The 22,912-nt window shown below is 35.7% G+C and overlaps 2 protein-coding genes across 5 annotated transcripts; one reads left to right on the forward strand and one right to left on the reverse strand.

Annotated features, from left to right (window-relative positions):
• Positions 1–1,512: 1,512 nt before the first annotated feature.
• Positions 1,513–7,742, reverse strand: LOC112001793 (CAAX prenyl protease 2). The gene is made up of 8 exons (XM_024033975.2): positions 7,210–7,742; positions 6,955–7,014; positions 6,578–6,790; positions 5,909–6,020; positions 5,380–5,451; positions 5,218–5,280; positions 4,091–4,168; positions 1,513–1,856 (listed from the first exon to the last, which is right to left on the reverse strand). Exons 1-8 carry the CDS (start codon positions 7,411–7,413, stop codon positions 1,723–1,725), a joined length of 936 nt encoding a protein of 311 aa, XP_023889743.1. The 5' UTR covers positions 7,414–7,742; the 3' UTR covers positions 1,513–1,722.
• Positions 7,743–12,178: 4,436 nt separating this feature from the next.
• LOC112001791 (uncharacterized) lies at positions 12,179–19,985 on the forward strand. Of its 4 annotated transcripts, XR_010623917.1 has the most exons (3): positions 12,180–12,990; positions 17,884–17,982; positions 18,135–18,539. XR_010623917.1 is itself a non-coding variant. In XM_065760717.1 (2 exons), exons 1-2 carry the CDS (start codon positions 12,278–12,280, stop codon positions 19,832–19,834), a joined length of 780 nt encoding a protein of 259 aa, XP_065616789.1. In that variant the 5' UTR covers positions 12,179–12,277; the 3' UTR covers positions 19,835–19,985. The 4 variants fall into 4 exon arrangements, 3 of the variants coding, with proteins under 3 accessions (XP_065616789.1, XP_065616800.1, XP_023889740.1); XM_065760717.1 differs by lacking the exons at positions 17,884–17,982; positions 18,135–18,539 and adding an exon at positions 19,768–19,985 and having other exon boundaries at positions 12,179–12,990; XM_065760728.1 differs by lacking the exon at positions 17,884–17,982 and having other exon boundaries at positions 12,179–12,990.
• The last annotated feature ends 2,927 nt before the right edge of the window (positions 19,986–22,912 follow it).

The raw sequence follows: 22,912 nt of genomic DNA on the forward strand, positions 1-22,912 counted from the left end.
TTACAACTACTAATTTGAAGTATTCGTGCTTCATTCCAAAATGAAGAGTATTACCGCTCACTAGAGAAGAAGTTTCAAAAATAGACAAGAAGTTTCAAGAACTACTTCTCTAGGTATTGTATCAGTAAGACTTTTTTTATTATTATTATTATTTTTTTTTATAAGATTTATTATATTTTTTTTAAAAGTAAGTTTTAGCCCTAAGAAATGGGAAGAGAAGATTTAAATAATAACCTCCACTCATGAGACATGGTTCCTAACCGATTGTATTATTATTATTATTATTATTATTATTATTATTATTATTATTATGTGAACTACGACAGTTTTATTAAGAAGAAGAAAACATTACATCAGAACCTAGAAAACCTAGAAAACCGACCCACCCAACAAATTGGGTTCGACCCAAAAGATCATGGGCAAACTCAGTCACTTGGGCAATCAAGTAACAAATCTAGGATGGACGAAACTTCGGGTATTTGGGCAGATATCAAGTGTGAAAATCTTACACACCATCCTCTTATTTTTTTTACCCCTAATCCTTCAAGGATTATGCCTAATTCTGAATCCATTTCTATGACCTGGTCCATTGACCTTGTCTCTCCTCTCTCTACCCCATCCAGCTCTCTGCCTCTCTCTCATCTCCATCATTCAACCACCACGATAGAGCAAGCCAGGGTGTTATTGAGCTACTTCTGGAAGCATTCCGTGGATAGCCGGGATATTGAAGAATATCCAAAGAGGCAAAGAGGCATTTAGGGAATCGGTCTTATTCTATCTCTGTTTGTACTGTTTGAAGAAAGGAAGGGAAAAAAAATTAAGACCAGTAAAAACATATTTTCCCAAAAACAGTAGCACCCTTGCAGTATTCTCCGTCTAGTGTCTACGCTTTCATACACCCACCCCAACGGACCAAAATTCTTATCCAAACCAGATATAATGATACCCTTCAAGAAGCAAATAAGATGGTACCTGTGCATGGAACAATGGAATGCTGTGTCGTGAGCAGTGAATGCTGATCTCCAAAAGTGGAATCTGAATCTTGGTGGCTCTGCGTGCACAACATTTTCTACCATAACTCCACCGAAGTCATTGAATGAGCATATTCAAAATTTATAATCTTTATATGTCTTTGTATTAATACCCAGGATAGGCCCATTTTACACATTATTAAAAGTTTCACAAATGTTTTTTGCTTGTACTATAAGCCCACAGCATAGGAAGATAAAGGAGTACAAAATTGAAAACTATGGCTAACGTGTAGTGGAGATGAGAATGTGCCCAAACCTGGTCTCAATCAATCAACCACCTAGCACAACCCATTGCCATGTTCGCACATAGCATATAGGACATTGTGCAACACACGGAGTAAGACAACAGTTTAGCATGTACAAACTGAGATGAACAAAACCAAACTCACATAACACAAGCCACCCTTGGCGTGCTGGTTTGCTGAAATGCCAATGGGACAATGGTTAAATGCATGTGGTGTAGCCCAGAGACAACATCTCATGGTAGGTAAAGGTTTCTTACTATTTGGGAAGAGATTATGGCCCAACAATAGCCAAGAGTAGCTGAAATGAATGACATAACAAGTAATATACCGAAGAGGTTGCATAAACTTGTTTTTCCAGTTTCCTTTGCTTTCTTTCTATTTTCCCCTATTTTCAACTTCAAGTTTTATTTTTTATAAAACTATCTATTCTCTAAAATTTCACATAATTAGCTCCAAGAACAATATCCATGCCAACATTTGCAACTATCTGATCTATCATTATACAAATCTGGGTGTGTCATTGGAAAAAGAAGCCAGAGGAAGCCCACCATTCCCGCAACAAATGCTACACTTACCATCCCTGAAACAATAGTTAAATAGAAAAAAACAAAGGTAAGCTTTGATAAAAGAAGGTTCAAGAAAATAATAAAATGTGATATCAAGGACTTAAAAATTGAAGTTCAAAGGATTTGACTATGTTCGCATGTAAATCTGTAATATATTATTATATTGAGCAAATGCATGTTTAATATTTAGTAGATCCAAAGCACTGAAATTAGAATCCCCAGCAGTTTAGATTATAGTCAAAAACAGAACAGAGTGGTGAAATTTCTAAGATGATGAAGCTTGGCCAACATTGAAAAACTTAAGTTTTAAAGTTTCCCCACATAGATTTGGAGAGAGCCAACCAACAACCAAGCCCTAGTCCCAAAATGTTGCGGTCAGCTATGGATCCTCAAAAAACTAGTCATAGTCTACCATATGTATTCTTTTACATCATTTTATTCTGTCTGATTATTCTATCTGAAACAGAGTGGTGAAATTTCTAAGATGATGAAGCTTGGCCAACATTGAAAAACTTAAGTTTTAAAGTTTCCCCACATAGATTTGGAGAGAGCCAACCAACAACCAAGCCCTAGTCCCAAAATGTTGCGGTCAGCTATGAATCCTCAAAAAACTAGTCATAGTCTACCATATGTATTCTTTTACATCATTTTATTCTGTCTGATCATTCTATCTGAAAGCATACTCTATGTTACTTCCTAAATTAATATGTACCTTTTTACTACAGTACTACTTCTATGAATTTTATTGTCTTCCTGTAACTTTTTTCATTCCCCTAAATTTAATTAACATATTCATTAATTGCTCATCTCTGAAACCAAATCATCTCAAGCAACTCTCCCTCATCTTTTCATCAATAGGGGCCACCCCTATCTTTAAATGAATTTATTTGTGTCAAATTTTATCTTTTCTTGTATTTCCATTTATTCATCTTAACATTCTCATTTCAACTATACTCATTTTATGTACATGTCGCTTCTTAACAGCCCAACCTTTAGTACCATACATTTGGACAGAACATTAAGGTGTCCCCCCCCCCCCCCCCCCCCCCCCTTATAACAAGGGAATTGACATCTGATGGATAGAAAAGTTTTTAGAAATTGCATGTATCCCATGGAAACAGTAAGTCATGGGCTTACCTGCAACCATGAAAGTTTTTATCAAGCTAAAGTTTTGCTTGCTGTAGAACTCCATTAAATGGTTAAGGTGTGCTGCCAAAATGTAAAAAACAGTGAGACTGGGAATAAACAATGATCAGGATGAATATTTTAAATGCTCAGGTAAACTCAGGATGAGGATTCTAAGGCTTTTTTATTTAATGACTCCAAAGTGTGAGAGGATCCTCCTTCTTTTCCACAATAGCAACTCACTTTTGTCATATTTTAACAAGAGGGTGAATTAATCATCATTTTTATAATTAACTCCAAAGCAATGATGGATAGATTATGTGCAAATCCATTTTCACATTAAACCTGAGTGTCAGTTTCATAGAAATTGATTGCATAACAACCTAACTCCTAAAGACCATCTAATTCCTAAAACACATCAATGATGGTATACATAAGTCACCACCATCACGCCATGCTCTATGTACATCACAAAAGATGATTCATAATTATCTAAATCATAGATTTAACAAATGCTGAAAATGACTTTTTATCAAATTACCTAAACTAAAGAAAATAGGGCAGAGACGTATGGCAGTGTACGGTTTAAATCCTCCACAGAGAAGTAGCGGTATCATACATGCCCTGAAGACCAGCTCCTCAGTAAGCGGTGCCTGTTCAGTAAAGCAACGTTAGAAATCGAGGTATAATTGAAAATACTTAGGGTTCCATCTTTCAATCAACCGAATTACAAGTAATCAGTAAAGATTCCATAACGAAAGAGGAAATCGCAAATCAACTAATCCTTCATCGTGATAAATTTCACAATATAAGCAAACAAAGCAATGATGAGGAAACTCTTTTTTTGATAATTCAATAGTTGGGGGAAAACGGGTGTAAGATTCATTACGCATTTTAAATTAGGCCTAATATCATCAATGGTTAAAGTCTTATGAGTATCTCTCTCTCGCACACACGNTTCTTTTGAAGACAGTCAAAGCATTGCCAAGAGGCTTGCAACTTAGTTGGATATTTTATCAACAGATTTAAAGAGCAGCATCAAGAAAAGGTCAGAACTACTTGTAGTGTCAAATAAATCCAAGATTTTTTTTTCCCAATATCATAGAAGCAACTAATGGCATACCGTTCCTCTGTGAATACAGCTTAGGCAATCCCATAAAATTGCAGAAGATATGAGCAACTAATGGAGCAAGAAGATGTCCTGAAATGAGTAAAAGTACACAATAATGAGGTAGAATATTATTTTTTTATAATTGTTAAGACAAGTGGGTGAGGAGGATTTGAACCGTAGTTCTCCTTATGAGGGAGACCATGTAATGCCACTAAACTACAAGGTTCTTAGCAAGTGAGGTAGAATATTATAAAATGAATAAAGAGACCAAAGGAGCCTCCCAATACCTAAGAATGAACTGCTAAATAATCCATGTAAAATAACTAAATATTAAAGGGGAAAAAAAGAGGGAAAATTTAAAAGCATCTAGAATTATCTTAATTGAGTTGTTTGGATGACCATATATAAGGATCAAGAGCAAAACCCAAATACCAACAACAACTATGTTATTCAAGCATGGGTCATTGATATTTGAACAGAATAATATCTGTGCTTAGGCATCTTTTCTAAATAAAATAACACATCACTTATCAAGATTAAATAAATAATAAAACATTCATCTTTTTCTGGTAAATGATGAATTTAGATAACTCAAAAGAAGATGACAAAAATACTTAAAACAACTGCATGCCATTTGTTCTTCAGTAATCACAATAAACTATAGAGTTTAAACTCTACAGTCTACTGTGATTATAATCATAAGCCTGAGACCCTTCCATTTTCATTTTGAAAAGGTATAATTAATTCTAAAACTTGAGTAACAACTACTACCTTATTGCCTAAAACAACAAAACTTTGAGAATTTCCAATGCAATGAAAACATGATACAGTATGCTATCTAGCCCAGCACAATCCTAATTGCAAATTGCTATGGGCTACTTATAGATAAAATAGAGGTGAGCACCATTATATGCATGTCTATGTCCACTCTAATTATTATCAAGAAAATTCAATTAGGCCCACAGTAGTTTATCTTATTGACCAACTGGCAGCACGGCTCTAAAAAATATAGTAAACTACATATAGTACAATCTTAGATTCTCTTGGAAGCCAGCAGATGGAGTATTTATTTTTTATTTTAAAAAATACTTCTGGCCTTGCATTGGTTATAAGATGCCAACGTGTCAAAAATCACTTACCAGTTCGAATGTAGAGGAAAGATGCATATGAACCAAATATAACAGTGTAGCCAAGCTGGAGACCTGAAAACCACACATATAACAAGGGAATTGACATCTGATGGATAGAAAAGTTTTTAGAAATTGCATGTATCCCATGGAAACAGTAAGTCATGGGCTTACCTGCAACCATGAAAGTTTTTATCAAGCTAAAGTTTTGCTTGCTGTAGAACTCCATTAAATGGTTAAGGTGTGCTGCCAAAATGTAAAAAACAGTGAGACTGGGAATAAACAATGATCAGGATGAATATTTTAAATGCTCAGGTAAACTCAGGATGAGGATTCTAAGGCTTTTTTATTTAATGACTCCAAAGTGTGAGAGGATCCTCCTTCTTTTCCACAATAGCAACTCACTTTTGTCATATTTTAACAAGAGGGTGAATTAATCATCATTTTTATAATTAACTCCAAAGCAATGATGGATAGATTATGTGCAAATCCATTTTCACATTAAACCTGAGTGTCAGTTTCATAGAAATTGATTGCATAACAACCTAACTCCTAAAGACCATCTAATTCCTAAAACACATCAATGATGGTATACATAAGTCACCACCATCACGCCATGCTCTATGTACATCACAAAAGATGATTCATAATTATCTAAATCATAGATTTAACAAATGCTGAAAATGACTTTTTATCAAATTACCTAAACTAAAGAAAATAGGGCAGAGACGTATGGCAGTGTACGGTTTAAATCCTCCACAGAGAAGTAGCGGTATCATACATGCCCTGAAGACCAGCTCCTCAGTAAGCGGTGCCTGTTCAGTAAAGCAACGTTAGAAATCGAGGTATAATTGAAAATACTTAGGGTTCCATCTTTCAATCAACCGAATTACAAGTAATCAGTAAAGATTCCATAACGAAAGAGGAAATCGCAAATCAACTAATCCTTCATCGTGATAAATTTCACAATATAAGCAAACAAAGCAATGATGAGGAAACTCTTTTTTTGATAATTCAATAGTTGGGGGAAAACGGGTGTAAGATTCATTACGCATTTTAAATTAGGCCTAATATCATCAATGGTTAAAGTCTTATGAGTATGAGTATCTCTCTCTCGCACACACGCGCGCACAAACATTCCAATGTTATACAAACTAGCAGTTTTCAAAGTAATCGTCCAGATTATGCTAAATTATTATGTATCTATCATTTTCCAATACACCTACAAGAAACAAATTGCAATAAAGGGATATTCTAATAAAAAAGATAGCACACATCATTACAACGGTTAATCATGAAACAAATCAACACCATCCGGCATAAATTCTTAAAATTAAATTCAAAGGGCACACCAAACAGTAAAGATACTCACCACAAAAAAATTACGCCAAGCCGAAACATTGGAAGCAACCGAAATTATCAAATCAATAAACCCTTGTAATGAACCTTGGATGTACTCATACGAAAGTTCTTCACCTCGACTCACACGCTCTCTCCACTTATCCACCAATAGCAGAGCCTTGAGGACCAAAGATCCCGCGTACATTAAACAAGTCAAGGAAACAGGAAACACCACAGCTTGCCACTGTTTCATACACAAAATCGCAATTTTCAGCGTGCAAATTTAGCAACCATTCAACTCTTTTTCCAATCTGCATACCGTAAAAAAAAAAATGCAAATCGAAAAGTTACCATTCGCAACATAATTTTAGCAAACATTCAATCAAATAAACGAGACGAACAACTCACTATATGATCAACTCGGATTCCGTAAACATCGAATAGAATTGGCACCTCCTTACTTCTTATCTGAAATTATATCATAGATAATATATTAAAAGCGAAGCACAATCAAAATTCAAATTAGTTTCCAAATTTGTGCCAAGTGTCTTTTCAATTTTCTTAATTTTGGTGTCAGGTGACTCATTCATAATGGTCGCTCTCGGCAAAAAAGCCGAGGCGACCACTTCATTATCACTACTGGTGAAAGTAGAGAGTGCTTACAGGGAGGATGAGAGTACAGATGAGGAGCGAGAGAACGGAGGAAATGGCGGCGCCAATGAAGCGTCGGATCATGAAGCTGTTGAAGGAGGGAGGAGGTGGGAGGCGGAGGATCAAAGTGGGAGCGTGAAGAATCGCAACGTACAATAAAGCCATGGCGGTGCAGGCCGCCACCGCCGCCGATTTCGAAATGGCTTCTTCCTCCATTGCTATGAGCTTTACCTTTTGTTTCACAAACCCTAAAACACAGAGAGAGAGAGAGAGAGAGAGAGAGAAATTTAGTTAAGGCTGGTTTTTGTGGTTTACTTGGAAGGTCGGATTGGAGGTTTGTTATACTTTTCTTGTGCTCAGTGTAACAGTTTGGAATCTCTCTCTACCATTTCTGCTGCTACTCAGTACTCACTACTATTTCTTTTCTTGACCACTAGGCCTGTCCAAGAGCCAAAAATAAAAGTAAAAATAACTCGAAAAAAGGGGAAGGTTTCAAACTGTCAAACAAGGTAAGGAACAAATGAAATTGTAACCATTTTGCCGGAACTCGCCCCGTGTTTTTATACGGTAAAGATACGTCCTTACATAGACTCATTATCATACCTATATTATTCAATAGCTAAAAGTAAAAGTAAAAATAACTCGAAAAAAGGGGAAGGATTCAACTATCAAGCAAGGTAATGCTTTGGAACAAATGAAATAGTGCAAATTTTGCCGCAACTTGCCATGTATTCTTATATAGTAAAGATATGATATGTCCTCACATAGACTTATCACCATATCTATATTATTCACAACTTGCATAAGTGGCGAGCTGTGCAATTTTATGTGGTTTTGACATTTCTTTTTTTCATTATAACTGTAGGGACTGTGTTTGAGCACTTCTATTGTTGAGTGAGTGGACTCAAGCCTAGCTAGCCCAAGAACTAGGCCCTAGCAAGCAGACAACGCCTAATGCAGTGTTCGCCACCATCGAACGCAGATGGATCGAAATTATCCTCCAAAATCTGTCCTCGGCCCTGTCCAAGGAGCTTGATAATGGTCCTTCTCCCATGGGAATCGTCCTCCTTTCTGATTTGTTTATTTCCCTTATATAGTCCCCCTCCAACGATCCATTTCCTCCCCTTGTTTATCATCCATGACTCTCCCTGACAACCCGTCCCATCAACCATCTTATCAATCCCCCTGTGGGTTACAGCAACCGAGGTAGTACTCTCCAGGGGTCGTGTCTCCATTAATGCGGCCAGGGGCTTAGGTGGGTGCACTTAATGTGGAGGTGACAATTCATCCTGGGCTTGGTTGACACGTTATGTTTAGGTGGGCTTAGGTGGGCGCACTTTTGTCAAACCATGCTTCCATGGCTGACACGTTATGCTTGTTCCTTCTCTTTAGATGCTTGGGAAGGCTACTTTTTGTGGTTCGTCACTTCTTCCTCCCATGGTCTTCGTTGGCCGAGGACAAGGTCGTCCTCGGCAAGGCTCTTGGACAACCTATACCCTTACACTTCGTCCTCAAGCACTTCTTCCTCCTCGGCATAGGTTTTGGGCCGGGTATAAAGTGGGCCGGGGTTGCCAAATTCTCAGGCCCCACAATAACTTTTTTTTTAAAGAAAACTATATTTGTACTTATATATAATTATTATTTTTTTAAAATATAACATCTTTTAGATGAATATTATAGGCGAAACCACACAGTTGCTTCCTAAAATTTACCTACTTAGTGTTTTTGGTTCTTGAAGTTTGAAATGAACACTATTAATCCCTAAGGTTTTAAAGATGAGATCTATTGGTCTCTCCATTGACTTCTATTAGTTTTTTTTTTTTTTTTTTTTTTTTTTTTGTGTAGGTATCTAATGGAAATTTTCGGTGGCATTTTTTAAATGATGTGACTTAACAATTAGTATTTGCTGATTTACAAAAATAAAAATAAAAAACACAATAGTATTTGCTTAATAAAAAGTGGGCCGTTCATAAACAATTTAGATTTGGCTTGATAATAAACTCGTTCATGTTTGTTCGTCTATAAATAAGCCAAACTTAGTCTTAGTTTAAGGCTTGTTTAACACACGAGTCGAGCCGATGAAAAACAAATTGTTTGTGAACAAACCTATAAGCAATAAGACTTGATTTATAATTTTTTTTTTTTTTTAAATCCTGAGCCTAGGCTCAACTATGGACTTAGTAATAAGTTTGATATATGCTTTAAAAATAAACTCATATCTTGCTAATGAATATCAAGCTTGATAATGTACTTTAATTGGATATTGAGGTCGAGCTCGACTTAACAAATAAATCAAGTTAAGCTCTAGTTTTGGGATTTTTTTATGAGCTTGAGCTCAAATATTGGTTGTAGGTTTGGTTTTAGCTTAAGCTAAACTTAAACATTTTACTTTTATTATCAAGAAAAAGTTGAACATTCAATACTTAACAAAAGTCTACCTACTATAAAAAAGAAATATATTAGGGGAGAAGCATGATAATTTCATTAATCTTTATTCTATAAAATTATTAAAAATTGGTTGCCAAAGTTCCAAGTATAGCTATTATTTATTTAAGTACTTTAGGAAAATAATTTATGCTTGCTTTAAATTAAACTATACATTTAAAAAAAATTATACTTGAGGTATATGTTTGATTATTCTTATGGGTGTTTGAGGACCAGGGATGAAGTTGAAAGGTCACAACATTTGGCCTGAGGACCAAGAATGAAGTTGAGAGGTCGCAACATTGATGTGGTAATGCTGCAAGCCACGGGCCCAAGGGGAGAAGCCGCCCGAGGAGGAGACGAAATAAGTCATGGTACTTTGTGGTATTCTAAGTGGAAGTCAGTGGGTAGTAGGGAAGCTTCTAGCTTGGTGTAGCCTGTTACATCCACATTAAATGATAGGCAACAATTTTATCAGTCGTATTGATGAGGAAGTGACCTGAACAGTGTAAGCCACAGCTAGGTAGATTCCCTCCACCATCTTTTTTAGATGTGAAAGGTTACAAGTGTCAAAAAAGGAGAGAGGTTAGGTATAAATGGATGGTGAAGATGTGATCGAGGTAGAGGTATATAAGAAAAGGAAAGAGCACTGGAAAAGGAGATTAGAAAAAAGAGAAAAAGAAACAGAATGAAGAACATTGGAGAAGGAGTAAACAGTACCACTTTTTATATAAATTCAATCTCCTTAAGGGCCCTTGTGTAGAGTCTAATACTTATTTGTTTTTTAATACAAACTTGATTCTTCCTTGTAGCTATCCTCGGGCAAAACCCATTGTTGTTGTTCTTTACCTCCTATTACAAATTTTATTGATTTGGGCCAAGTTTGAAGGGTACAACCCATTACTCTAAGTGGGCTTGGGCTACAAATTTTTTGGTCCTTATAATTCTCAATAAAACTAATTAGTTTTTTTTATGAAAAAATTGAAATTGTTTTCATTTTGAATCATAACCATCACTTGAAACAATATATATATATATATATATAAATAAAAGAGTTATCTACCAAAAATAAATTATAAAATTTATATATGAAAGTATAAATTTAGTTCTCAAAATTTGGGATTATTTACATTTTAAATATTTATTATAAAATTTTGACCTTTATGTTTTGATGAAATAGCAAAAATTACCATCTCTGATTCGTCTAGATGAATCGTCCATGAACATCAGTTAGCCAAATGACCACAGATTATCTGGACAAAAGAGTCGTCCATGTGTAAAGCATATGGACAACCACACAACATCAATCTATGAACAAAGAGTCGTCCATGGGCAAAGCACACGAACGACCACATAACACTTGGGAAATCTTCAAGTATAAATTACCTCACGTGTGTGGAGGATTCAAATCACAAAGTCTTGGAGCAGTTAATCAACCTATGTTTATCGCCACCAATTTCTCCTTAGTACTTAACTTCCACTAGCGGTTGCAACTTCTATAGCCGTTAAGGAAGTTATGTCCGAAATCCTTGATTTTCACGAATCTTGGAGAAGTTACTAAAGCAACAACCGCTACAAGGTTCTCTATATAAGGACCAGTTTGAATCAAACAAAGATAAGTGCATTTTGATATTCTTACTCCTAAAAAGTTGGAACTTCATTCTTATGAGAAACTAACTTAGCCATCAGAGGGTGTTTGGCCGGTCCATCCCGGTTTTCTTTGATAACGTGTTCATCCTTGCAGGCCTTCGCTACAACTATTAGCCCATCAAAGCCGAAGTGTTTAGCCTATTGATTCTGTGTAGCATCATGTTTAATTTCATTTTTATATTCATTATTTTGTTTATTTTTATTGGTAATTTGAATATTAAATATCACTGGAGTGATATTACTAACTAAATAGACATAAGGTCAATGTAAAAATAAAATCAAACATAAAATATCGTCATAAAAATGTTTAAAGTGTAAAAATCAAGATGAATACAATTTCAAAATTTAAGTGTGAAATCTATACTAGTAAAATTTAGGGTAATATATTATTTTTAATGCTTAAACTTTACCAAAAGTTTATTTTTTGTTTATAAACTTTAGCAAGTTCTTTTTTTGTCCCTAAATTATATAAAAGTAAGTTTTTTTTTTTTTTCCTAAACCATTAAAAATGTTTTACTTTCATTTATAAACTTTAAAATATTTTTTTATCCTAAAATTATTTTGTCATCCTTATTTTTTTCTCTAAACTTAAAAAAAAAAAAAAAAAAACTTTACAAATTCAATAATGAAAACAGTAAAATTTATAGATGAAAAAGAAACTTTTAATTTAGGACCAAAATAATATTTTGGTGCAAAATTTAAATGTAATTTACATTTATTCACCATAATTTACATTTGGACACCACGTGCTTCCCACTCGACGTATCAAGAGACGCGTTTCTTCTCATGAAAGGCAAAGTATTTCGTTTTTCCTTTCGAGGGGCAAGAAGGTAATACCGTATCCCAAGAAACGTCACCTCTCAAACATCGTGCCGTTAAAAGTTAAAACCCACCTGAATTGATAAACTTTCAGCACAAAATGTCAAAATCGCCCTCATGCACAAAAATAAAAACAACAAACTGAACTGTTGTAGCAAATTGAATTCTCTCCGTTACCCTAAAAAAAATGACGAGGGAGTTCGCAGTACCGCCGGTGGTTTTCCCGTCCGGCGCCAATCCGGTGGCCGGAACCAGCGTTCAGCAAAGGAGAGTCCCAACGGCACCGTTTCAGCCACAGAGACCCTCGAGCTCCAGCATCCCCTTCATGTCATTCGATATCGGATCCGCAGCGGCCTCCACTTCCTCAGCCTCGATCTACGGCGGTCCTATCGGCGGAGGAGGTGGCTCTATGCCTGGAAGTGGTAGCTTCGAGGACGAGGAACCCTTGCTCGACGAGCTCGGGATCCACCCGGAGCAAATCTGGAATAAAACCAAGTCGATTCTCAACCCGTTCCGGGTCAACCCGGTCGTACACAAGGACTCGGATCTATCCGGCCCGATCCTCCTCTACATGTCACTCTGCCTCTTCCAATTACTCGCCGGTAAGCTCCAATTCGGCGTTATACTCGGCTGGATCGTCGTCTCCTCTATCTTCCTCTACGTGGTGTACAACATGCTCGCCGGAAGGAACGGTAACCTGGATCTGCACACGTGTACGAGCGTGATTGGCTACTGTCTCTTGCCGGTGGTGATCTTTTCGGCCGTGTCGCTCTTCCTGCCTCAAATCGGTGGGGTCAGGTTCTCGATCGCCGGGATCTTCGTGTTCTGGGCGACTAGGGTTTCCACGGCACTCATGGTTGCGCTGGCTGATGGCGGCGACGAGCATCGCAGCTTAATAGCGTATGCGTGTTTCTTGATTTACACTCTGTTCTCGTTGCTTGTTATATTCTAGTGGGATTTGGTTTTGCAATTCGCTGTTTGGTATTGAAATTTCTGTTTAATAGAGAGAGAAAAAAAAAAAAAAAAACCTTTTGTTAGATGTAATTTTTGGCTTATAATTGATATTGATCGTAATGCTATAATTTTGTGCTATAATGTGCTATAATGGGCGTTTGATATGGAGGAAATGGATATGTTATTTGTAAATGAATTGTCTGAGTTTTTAGGTGAATGCTTTGCTACATTGGTGTGTTTATTGTTGAACTTTCGAAGCCGATAGATTTTTATTTTGGCGTTGGAGTTTCATGTGTAATGTGACTACTTGTTATAATGTATTTGAGTTATAACATTGAGCACCAAAACAAGAGAAAGTGAGGCTGAACTAGATCGAGAAATCTGTACCCATGTGCTGGTTTATTATTTGACCCTGTTTGGAGAGAATCTGCTATTTTGTGTCATAAATTGTTATCTTCTCTTCTCGAAACAGCTTAGATAAGATTATTGTGATAATTTGCCTAAGATTGGCCTGTTCATTAGGATATTTTCTTTCAGACCACAGTTGCTCTTTAGATGTTTACCATTTGTCTTACACTAACAAATAGCATAACATTTTATGTCATTTCCTGTAATTTTTGTTGTAAAATTCAATATTGCTTTCACGTCAATGGTTTAAACAGAGCTCAAGTGACTCCATTTGGCGATGAAGGCAGTTTGGGAAATGTACTTGATGGCTTCCCTACTAATGTAGTGGAATGAGATAAGGAATTTCCTTATTGAGTGAGCGTTTAGTTGAAATCTAGCTAATGGGTGATTTAAGAAATGAAGCTGCATAGAGGAGGGGATATATAATATTTAAAGTTTAAACTATAAGTGATAAATTGATTTGTCGCAAAATGCCTCTACTTCCCAATTACACTTTTACCTGTTTGTGGTAATTGTGTCATTCTATAAATAACTCTTCAATTTAAAAAAAAGAAAAAGGATTTTCACTTGGTCCCAATTCCCACTATTTTCTTGTTAAGTTTATAAGCTGTGATTGGAAAAACATAATATATTTATTAATACACCAATTATGCTACTTATATTCTGCACCAATTGTAATAGGTCCCATCAACAATTATGAAATTTTTTTTTGATAGGTAATCAGAAAACTATTATTAATGAAAAAATAGGAAATAGTACAATTTGTTCATGATAATGAACAACAACAAAAAGATAAAACAAACAGCAAAAGGGAAGGAAATCAAGAAACTAATCTAAGGGACAACATAAACTCAGAGAGAGAAGAATAATCAGTAAATCCCCAACATCGAGACCACTCAAAAAGACTACGTTGGCATAAAACTTTTAACTCATCCACCATCTTCTCAGTGTCTTCAAAGGAACGACGATTTCGTTCCAACCAAATAATCCACATTAAGCAGCTTGGAATCAAATTCCAGACGCTCGATTTGTGCTTCCCAAGCCACTGATGTCAGCAAAATAACAATTCTGCCACTCATCTTGGCATAACTCAATTTATACCAAAAGCCTGAAGTATAAAAGTCCATAAGGTATGTGTAACAAGACAATGAAGAAGAAGGTGGTCCACTGATTCCCCATCACAACAACACATACAACACCGATTTGCCAAAGAGTGACCTCTAAGCATGAGATTATCCAAAGTAAGAATCCGATCATGAGCAGCTATCCACAAGAAGAAAGCCACTCACTTAGGAACCTTTGGTTTCCAAGCACCCTTCCAAGGAAACGAAGAATCCGGCGAACCCCAAATCGCATGATAGTAAGATCGGGGGTCAAACTTACCATCACATTTTAGACGCCAACAAAGACTATTGCTCATATCAACTTGAGGAATACGAGATTGGATGAACTGAATGAGAGAATAAGATGCAGCTAGCTCCCAGTCTTCAAAAGCTCTATAAAACCGTAAATCCCACACTCTTACAGTACCCCCCTCTGGAGTCCACAAAACCTCAAAAATACAAGCATCCTTGGCTGCTGAACACATGTATATCTCCGGGTAGAGGTTTTTTAGGGTATTATCACCAATCCACCTATCATGCCAGAAGCGGATATGAGTGCCATCACCCACTACAAAAGACAAATGCTTAGAGAAACTCTCCCACCCTTCATGAATGCTTCTCCAAATACCACATCCATGAGCCCTCCTACAAACTTTAGAAATCCATCCCCTTTGGCCCTCACCATATTTTGTGGAGATTACTCTCCGCCAAAGATAGGTAATTTCATGACCATACCTCCACAGCCATTTCCCTAATAAAGCTTGGTTAAACGACACCACACTTCTTATCCCGAAACCGCCCAAACCCATGGGTAGACACATCTTTTCCCAAGCCACCAAAGGGTATTTGAAAATCCCCTCGGAAGACCCCCAAAGAAAATTCCTTTGAATACTTTCCAATCTAGCAGCCACAACTTTAGGAATAGTAAAAAGAGATAAAAAAATACGTTGGAAGACTTGAGAGAGTACTCTTTAGTAATGTGAGCCTACCACCCTTTGATAAATAGAGACGCTTCCACCTTGATAATTTCTTCTCCATCTTCTCCAAACTGGGATTCCAAATTGAAGTAGACTTAAAAGAAGTTCCCAACGGCATCCCCAAATATTTTATAGGCAAATTGCCCACTCTATATTGAAGAATATTAGCCAGTGCATCTAGATTATTCACCTCCCCAACAGGAACGATCTCGCTTTTCCCAACATTGACCTTCAAACCTGTAAAAGCTTGAAAACAAGAAAATGCCAGCCTTATGGACATCATCTGTTCCCTAGAAGCATCACAAAATAAAATAGTGTCCTCAACAAATAACAAATGGGAGATACGCACATCGACAAAATTCACTGCTCCCACGTGAAAACCCCGAATAAGATTGCTCTCCTCTGTCTTCCTCAGAAGTTTGCTTAAGACCTCCATAATCTCCATAATCAAGAGAAACAAAAGTGGGGATAATGGGTCACCTTGTCTCAACCTACGAGAGGTTCCAAAAAAACCTTAAGGGGAACCGTTTACTAGGACTGAAAATCGGGCAGAAGTGACACAAGCCTTAATCCACCCCTTCCATTTCAATCCAAAACCCATCATCCCCAATAGATAAAACAAGGCCTCCCAATTCACATGGTCGTATCAATTAGATTACTGGGTTAACAACGGTGGAATAGAGAGAGCAGAGAGAACTTACCTGCATATCATTGGTAGGGATAATGTCTTGCATAGCATAGGCTAAGGACCCCCCCCCCCCCCTCCCACCTATGATAACTCAGCCCCACCCCCCCTCCCTACCCATCCCTCCTCCTATCCACCCTCCTCCACCACACCTTCACACCCCAACCCCCCCCAGACTCATCCATCACCATCTTTTTTCCTTTTTTGTTGCCCTTCCTTTTTCCTCCTCCCCCATGCTTCCCTCCTCTGTTTGGGAGTTTCACATACCCCTATCCCCCTCCTCCATCACTGCCTTCCCCATCCCCACCTCTTCTGGGGTCTAAACTGCCTTTTTCTGCACCTGCATCTTTAGCCATACCAGATGTAAACTCCACAAAATATCCCTCCTAAACCTCAATCCTTGGTCCGTGGGGCAGTAAGAGGTTTGTGTTTAGCTTATTGTTAACTTGGATAGAGTAATGCCATATTTTATTTCAGTTAATTCATTAGAGAAATTCTTGTTTGCTGCTGAAATTTGAAACTTATGTTGCTGAGAAAGTATAGGAGAATAAAAGAAAATTTGGATTTAGTTTTTACTTGATATTATTAAATGAAATATGTGGTCACAGTCCTTCATTAATTGAATGCCATTCTGCTATTTGGTTTTGTTGTGATGAGTTCAAATATAAGATTCTATTTTTTATTTATTTTTTTGGTAATTCCTTCAACTTTCTTGGCCGAAAATTGTAATTTTACTGTTCTTATTATGTCTAATGACACCTTTACATGCTTGTCCAAAGAACGAGAAAAGATGATGACCTAGGCTCGGTGATTATTTTCTAATAGTGTAGGAATATACAAGTATTTGGGGGAAAAAGGGGGGGGGGGGGGTTGAATCAATGGTTGTGTGATTAGATGTGAACAGGAAGAAACCATGAATCTGATATATTTGGGGCCAGGGTTGGGATGAGGAATCATAGTCTCAAAAATGCTCCATGCTTGTAGACCTGAGAGCCCTAGTCTTCTCTCCATCCTTGATAGTCCCAGCAATGAACATTGGGATTGCTAGAAAATTAAGTTTAGCACTCGTCCAGGCTTGAACAAAAATATAAGCAGCACCCAAGACCTGAACAACTAGTCCATGGAAGTGCCTTAGCCACAACTTATTGTCTTCTAAGAAGTAGGCAGTAATTGTATTAGGTCTACCAAGGTGCAGGAGAAGAAATGGAGCCCAAAAAACTGTTTTGTATTGTATGCGTCTATAAAACCATTTTTAGATACTTCATGGTTGTTGGAAAGTATTTCAAGTGAAGCTATTGAACTAAGTCTGTTGACAGCAAGTTACAGAATATGGTGTCTATGTAAAAGTAGTCACGGATACAAGATTGGGTTTGATGAAAATAAAGTCATATGCATACAATGTGATCCATAATTTACAACATTGGCTTTTGCTGTTCAAGTACAAAGGGCCATTGATTTTATAGAAGGCAATCATTCAATGTTTTAATGAGCTTGTTTAGTAATAGAAAGGTTTTCTTTTGTTGAATGGAGTTTCAATCTCCCAGAGCTTGAACACATTCAACATTATGGTTTTACTAGAGTTTATGAGTTTCTCTTAAATTTTCCCTGGTGATAAGTTAACCTTGCTTTTGAAAAATGAATGGAGACCATTATTGATACTTTTCAGGAAGAATTTATTGAACAAGAATTAGGAAAGATGAACAAGAGGCGTGCAAGAGTGATGTTGGTTAAACTTTGTGGAGGAAGCAATTTGATGTTTACCAATGTATGCATGGACTCCTCATTTCCTATTTAGTATTTGCTTCACATATTCCACCATGGAAAAAGAGGACAAGAATAAAAATTCATTCATCAAGATTTATTATGACCAAGAAAAGATTTATATGTAGTGAATTGATTCTTTTTTTTTTTGCAAAGGAGAATACAAGGACGGAAAGGATTGGTTGGACATCCGAGAGATTGAGGTGGGGATGGATTGAACTTGAGGATGAATCTTCTCCAACCCGGAGAGAACTAGTGTAGAATAATTTAAAATTTTAAGCCCAAGAAAAAAAAGACGTGCTTTAGTATTTTGTCTTTTATTTCTAGATGTCATGTTTTATTTAGTATTATGTAGTATTTTAAAAGGTAATGTGACTAGCATGTAGCTTTTAATGTAGTTGGATGGCTAAGACTTATTTGTTATATACTTATAGTTATATGTAAGATGAAGGGCTATGATTCTAGGGTTCTAAAAGCTAATATAAATAGCCTATTTTGAGTCATTGTAGGCAGTCTTTACTCATCTACTTTATGAAATTTCACAATTGAATATTTCTTGAACTCTTTGAGCCTAAAAAAATTTATTTGTTGCTTGAATTTCTTACTCTTCTACACCTTATCCGTGTTCTCTACATTGCATCACCTACTCTGAGTTGAGAAATCCTTGACCACCCATGCTAGTCCTTAAAACCAACCTAACCCAACTTGGGTTGGGTTGGGTTGGGTTGGGTTCCTAGGTTTGGGCACTTTTGTCAAACCTAATAAAAATGGCTTTAATTCAACTATTTAAGTCTTTTATTTTATAAATGATTGCAATTTACACAATTGAACCTTACATTCCAACTTCATCAAACTAAGTCTTAAATTCTATGAAGAGTTTTGTGGCTTAGTTGACACTTAGGTGTTTCCAATGGAGACATATAGGTTTCAAATCCTCACTCCCCAACTATCGAATTATTTTTACAAAAAATCTTAAAATTCCAAAATATTTTTGTTTATAAGGTAAAATACCAAAATAAATTAACTAACAAATTTTGGCTAAGTATTAAAATTCAAAATAAAGTAAACTTATATTTTTAAATAAAAATAAATTTTAAATTATTAACAGTGTTAACTAGTTCAGATTAATCCAGTTGAAATTTTGTGAATCTAAACCCAATCTAACCTGAGTTTCAAATGGAACTCAACCTATCAACCCATTAAAAACCAATCCATGGTGTCAATTATCCAAAAAAAGGAAAAAAAGAAAAAACCAATCCATGGTGTTGGATTGGGTTCATGGGGTCGCTTCCTCCCCCTGTGAGAACAGGGAGGAGAGTATGGTCATGGGTTCAAGACTTATCAATTGCATGCAATTACTGAATAAAAATGTATTTTGTGGATCTTGTAGTCAACAAGAGGAGTCATAGCCAATCTCAAAGTTTTAGACCTAAGAGCTGAGACTTTGATGTTGTTGCAGTCAACAAAAATGGCAAAAGTTTATGAAGTAAGTTGTTTGTTATTCCAACCCCTCCAACCTGTTCATGCTTTATCCAGATTTGGAAATGCAAAACTGAATATTTTATTATTAGTTATTGTTGGGGAATGTATTCGTTTCTAATTAACAAGCTTATTCATAATTTAAAGCATGTTTCTGTACAAAGTTATTTTCAATATGAAGTATAACTTAAGGGACATGAAAATTGTTTAGCATCCTTTTCTAAATCTATGGCTGTATTCCGTTAAAACTTAAAAGTATATTGGGAATTCATTGCTGATGATGGATATTATTGTCTCTTTGATTGCAAAGGATGCCTATTGGGAATTCATCAATGCAACTTGCAATGCTGCTGTGGTACTTTTTTGGTGTATTGTGAATTTCTCAACATTGATGGATATTAGGATATCGTGATCTACTTGGTTGCCAAGAAGGCCTGTGGATAAAATTAATTATAAGCTAGCTATGGTATGGAAGTCTAGCCCCAATGGGTTTGTGAGAATCCTTCTTATTATCTCTCCGTTTATGGCCCCCCCCCCCCCCAACTTCACTCATAAAAAATTGACAATTGTGCTACATAATTTGAAAACTAACTATTAAAATGCGTGATCTTTATACTCTTAACACATAGTCATATTTTGTGTCAATTAGATGTATTTACTATAATGCATAATTTTAGACTAACAAAGACTTGCAATTTAAATGGCTGATTGATAACATAGCTATTGATTTTAATCTTCTAGAAATTTAGCAAGCATAGAGAATATAAGAAAAAAAAGTAATTTAATGGTGGATTTTTCAAAATCCACTTCCAATAAAAATATATTGAGTGAAGTTATAACCTTGTGCTACAATCAATTTGTAGCCAAACTTTGTCCTTATTAGAAACACCAAGTATTCATTCAATAAATCATATAAAATGAGAAAATAAATATGATTGAGGGCAAAGTTTGGCTATTAACTTGCTTGTATTTTTTTTTTTTTTTTTTTTTTTTTTTTTTTTTTTGAGAATGAACTTGCTTGTTGTTTAAGGTGAGAACTCTTACTAAAAAGTTAATATGACCACATATTTTGAAAATCTAACCGTTGATTATATATTTTTATGTTTCTAACACACATGTCAAATATGTACCAATTAGATGATTACTTATTACTATCTGATATGTAAACTTATTTTTTATGCTAATTTTAGACTACAAAAACTTGAATTTTAAACATTTGTTTGATAATATATCTATTAATTTTGTATTTTGGAAATTTTGTAAGCTTAGAGGATATAAGAAGCAAATGTAATCTAATAGTGGATTTATCAAAATTCATACCAAATAAATAGATATTAAGTGAAGTTGTAGTCTTATAATACAACCAAGTTTGTTGTCAAATTTTGTTGTCAAACTTTGTCCCATGTCTAATTAACGAAACAAAACTTATTGATATTTTAATACTTAACTTTAACCTATCCAAAATAAAAAATAAAAAACTTAAACTTTATCTCACTTTCTGTATAAAGTTCAAGGAATATTCAGCCGTCATAATCTACAAAACAAAAACTACCCTATTAAACTTTTTGAGAAAGTATCCTTCAGGGACGGAGTCGGGACTTGAAGTTAGGGGGTAGTTATGACTGTTGGCTCTGCTGCTTCTTAGCTAAAAAGGGTTTTTTTTTTTTTTTTTGCATGCGTCTTCTACTAGGTAAAAACACTTTTTTTTTTTGTTTAAACTTTTTAAAAGGTTGGTTGATTGTTTTTGAGTAAAATTGATTAATTAGGCTTAATTATTTTTAACTTACTATTGGTAATTTTTGTTATTATGCTAATTTTTTTGGGCTTGTATATTTTGTTTTACATTTTAGATCAATAAATTTTTTTATGGCCTTTAAAATGAGAAAAAATGCTAGAGCTACAAACTTTTTACAAATTGCTAATATAATGAGTCGTTGTTGGTAAATAAAAAAATGATGTAAGTGGTGGACCCAAATACGACCACCATAAAATAATAACAATGAATAATTAATATATAAGAAGCTATCATACCAGCCACCAAATTCACTTTTCTTTAACTTATCTAAATTTGTTAATTGTTACTTTTTAAAAACCTTAATATTTAAGGCTATGTTTGGTAACCATTTTTTTTCTTTCAATTTTCTGTTTTCAAAAAAAAATTCTGTTTCCTAAGGCAAAAAACTTGTTTGCTAACTTATTTTAGGCAAAAACAAAAACTATTTCCAATTTCCATATTGTGAAGGAAACTGAAAATAGGTCTTGAGCTGTTTTTATTTTTCAAATTTCACTCTCCTTAGAAAACACGCTTGTTTACACAACCTATTAATGAACCCACACACTAGTTCGATCCACATTGTTTGGTCACAATCTGAATGACCCCTTGTGATTAACTCTAATTAATTAATTAATTAGCCAAGTTATTAATTAATCAATTTAACATGCAAATACGTGGAAGCACAAACAAATCACCAAATACTAATTATGCAGCGGAAAATAAATGACACGGTGATTTGTTTACGAATGGGGGAAAACCCTAACGGCAAAAAACCCACCGGGTGATTTTCAGGTCACCACTCCCGAAACTCCACTATTATCAAATCAAGCGGTTACAAGAAAGGAATCCCAAGTACCTTACCAACCTACAGTTGAACCCTTACCCCAATACCCAATTGGACTTGATCTGTAGTGACAGTCTCCACCTTTGATGCACGGCTCCCAAGTACGTGACTAACCAATGCGCGGATCCAAGTACGCGACTTCAGAACACCAACTTGAGGAAGAAAGGTTGGCTGCAAAGTTCTTCAGTTCATCCCGGATGAATAGCAGGAAGATGCTTGGTCACAAAACCCTATGGTGCAAATACACAGCAACTTCTTTATGGAAGATGAACTAGGGCAAGAACCTTGTCTGTTGAGCACAATTTGCATAAACAGAGATTGCTCAATGATAATACAACTTGTGTCTTCCAAAACGGCTCTTAAAATAATCCTTTTATATGTGTTAGGGTTAGAAGAAAAGAAAGCCCAAAAACATATTCACGGATCCCAAGAAAATTAGATTGGAATTCTGATTTTTTAATTCTCGACAGATAGCAGGTGTCGAGGTAGCTATCGAGAGGTGTCGAGATTTAAAATCCTGCACTCAACTTGCTTTTTCTTGGACAGACTTGATGACTTCAACACTTGAGCTTGAAACATTGTTTCTTGAAGTATTAAAAACACCTAGAACTACCCAATTACAAGCAGAGTGCGTTTTGTCAAAGGATTAGCCAATATACATAACTAAGTGACATATGTTCTTAAATAAGTTAAAACATATATGTCCTACACATTCTTATCTCTTAGATATACATTGGTCTTGTATATGAGGTCCTTTGACCATTTTTTACATACATTGTTCTTATCTCATTATCTTATATATGTTGATGTATGTTTCTTTCACCTCTCTCTTCATGT

Source organism: Quercus suber, unplaced genomic scaffold, assembly GCF_002906115.3.
Source record: "Quercus suber isolate HL8 unplaced genomic scaffold, Cork oak 2.0 scaffold_18, whole genome shotgun sequence".
NCBI lineage: Eukaryota > Viridiplantae > Streptophyta > Magnoliopsida > Fagales > Fagaceae > Quercus > Quercus suber.

What these genes read in the sequence shown, in the direction of transcription:
- LOC112001793 (XM_024033975.2), bottom strand. Translation starts at nt 7,413, where the DNA reads ATGGAGGAAGAAGCCATTTCGAAATCGGCGGCGGTGGCGGCCTGCACC. An exon ending in TCTGTACTCTCATCCTCCCT is followed by an intron (nt 7,015 to 7,209) that starts GTAAGCACTCTC and finishes ATATAATTTCAG; the next exon opens with ATAAGAAGTAAGGAGGTGCC. An exon ending in AAAAACTTTCATGGTTGCAG is followed by an intron (nt 5,281 to 5,379) that starts GTAAGCCCATGA and finishes TGTGGTTTTCAG; the next exon opens with GTCTCCAGCTTGGCTACACT.
- LOC112001791 (XM_065760717.1), top strand. Translation starts at nt 12,278, where the DNA reads ATGACGAGGGAGTTCGCAGTACCGCCGGTGGTTTTCCCGTCCGGCGCC. An exon ending in GAGCATCGCAGCTTAATAGC is followed by an intron (nt 12,991 to 19,767) that starts GTATGCGTGTTT and finishes TTGATTGCAAAG; the next exon opens with GATGCCTATTGGGAATTCAT.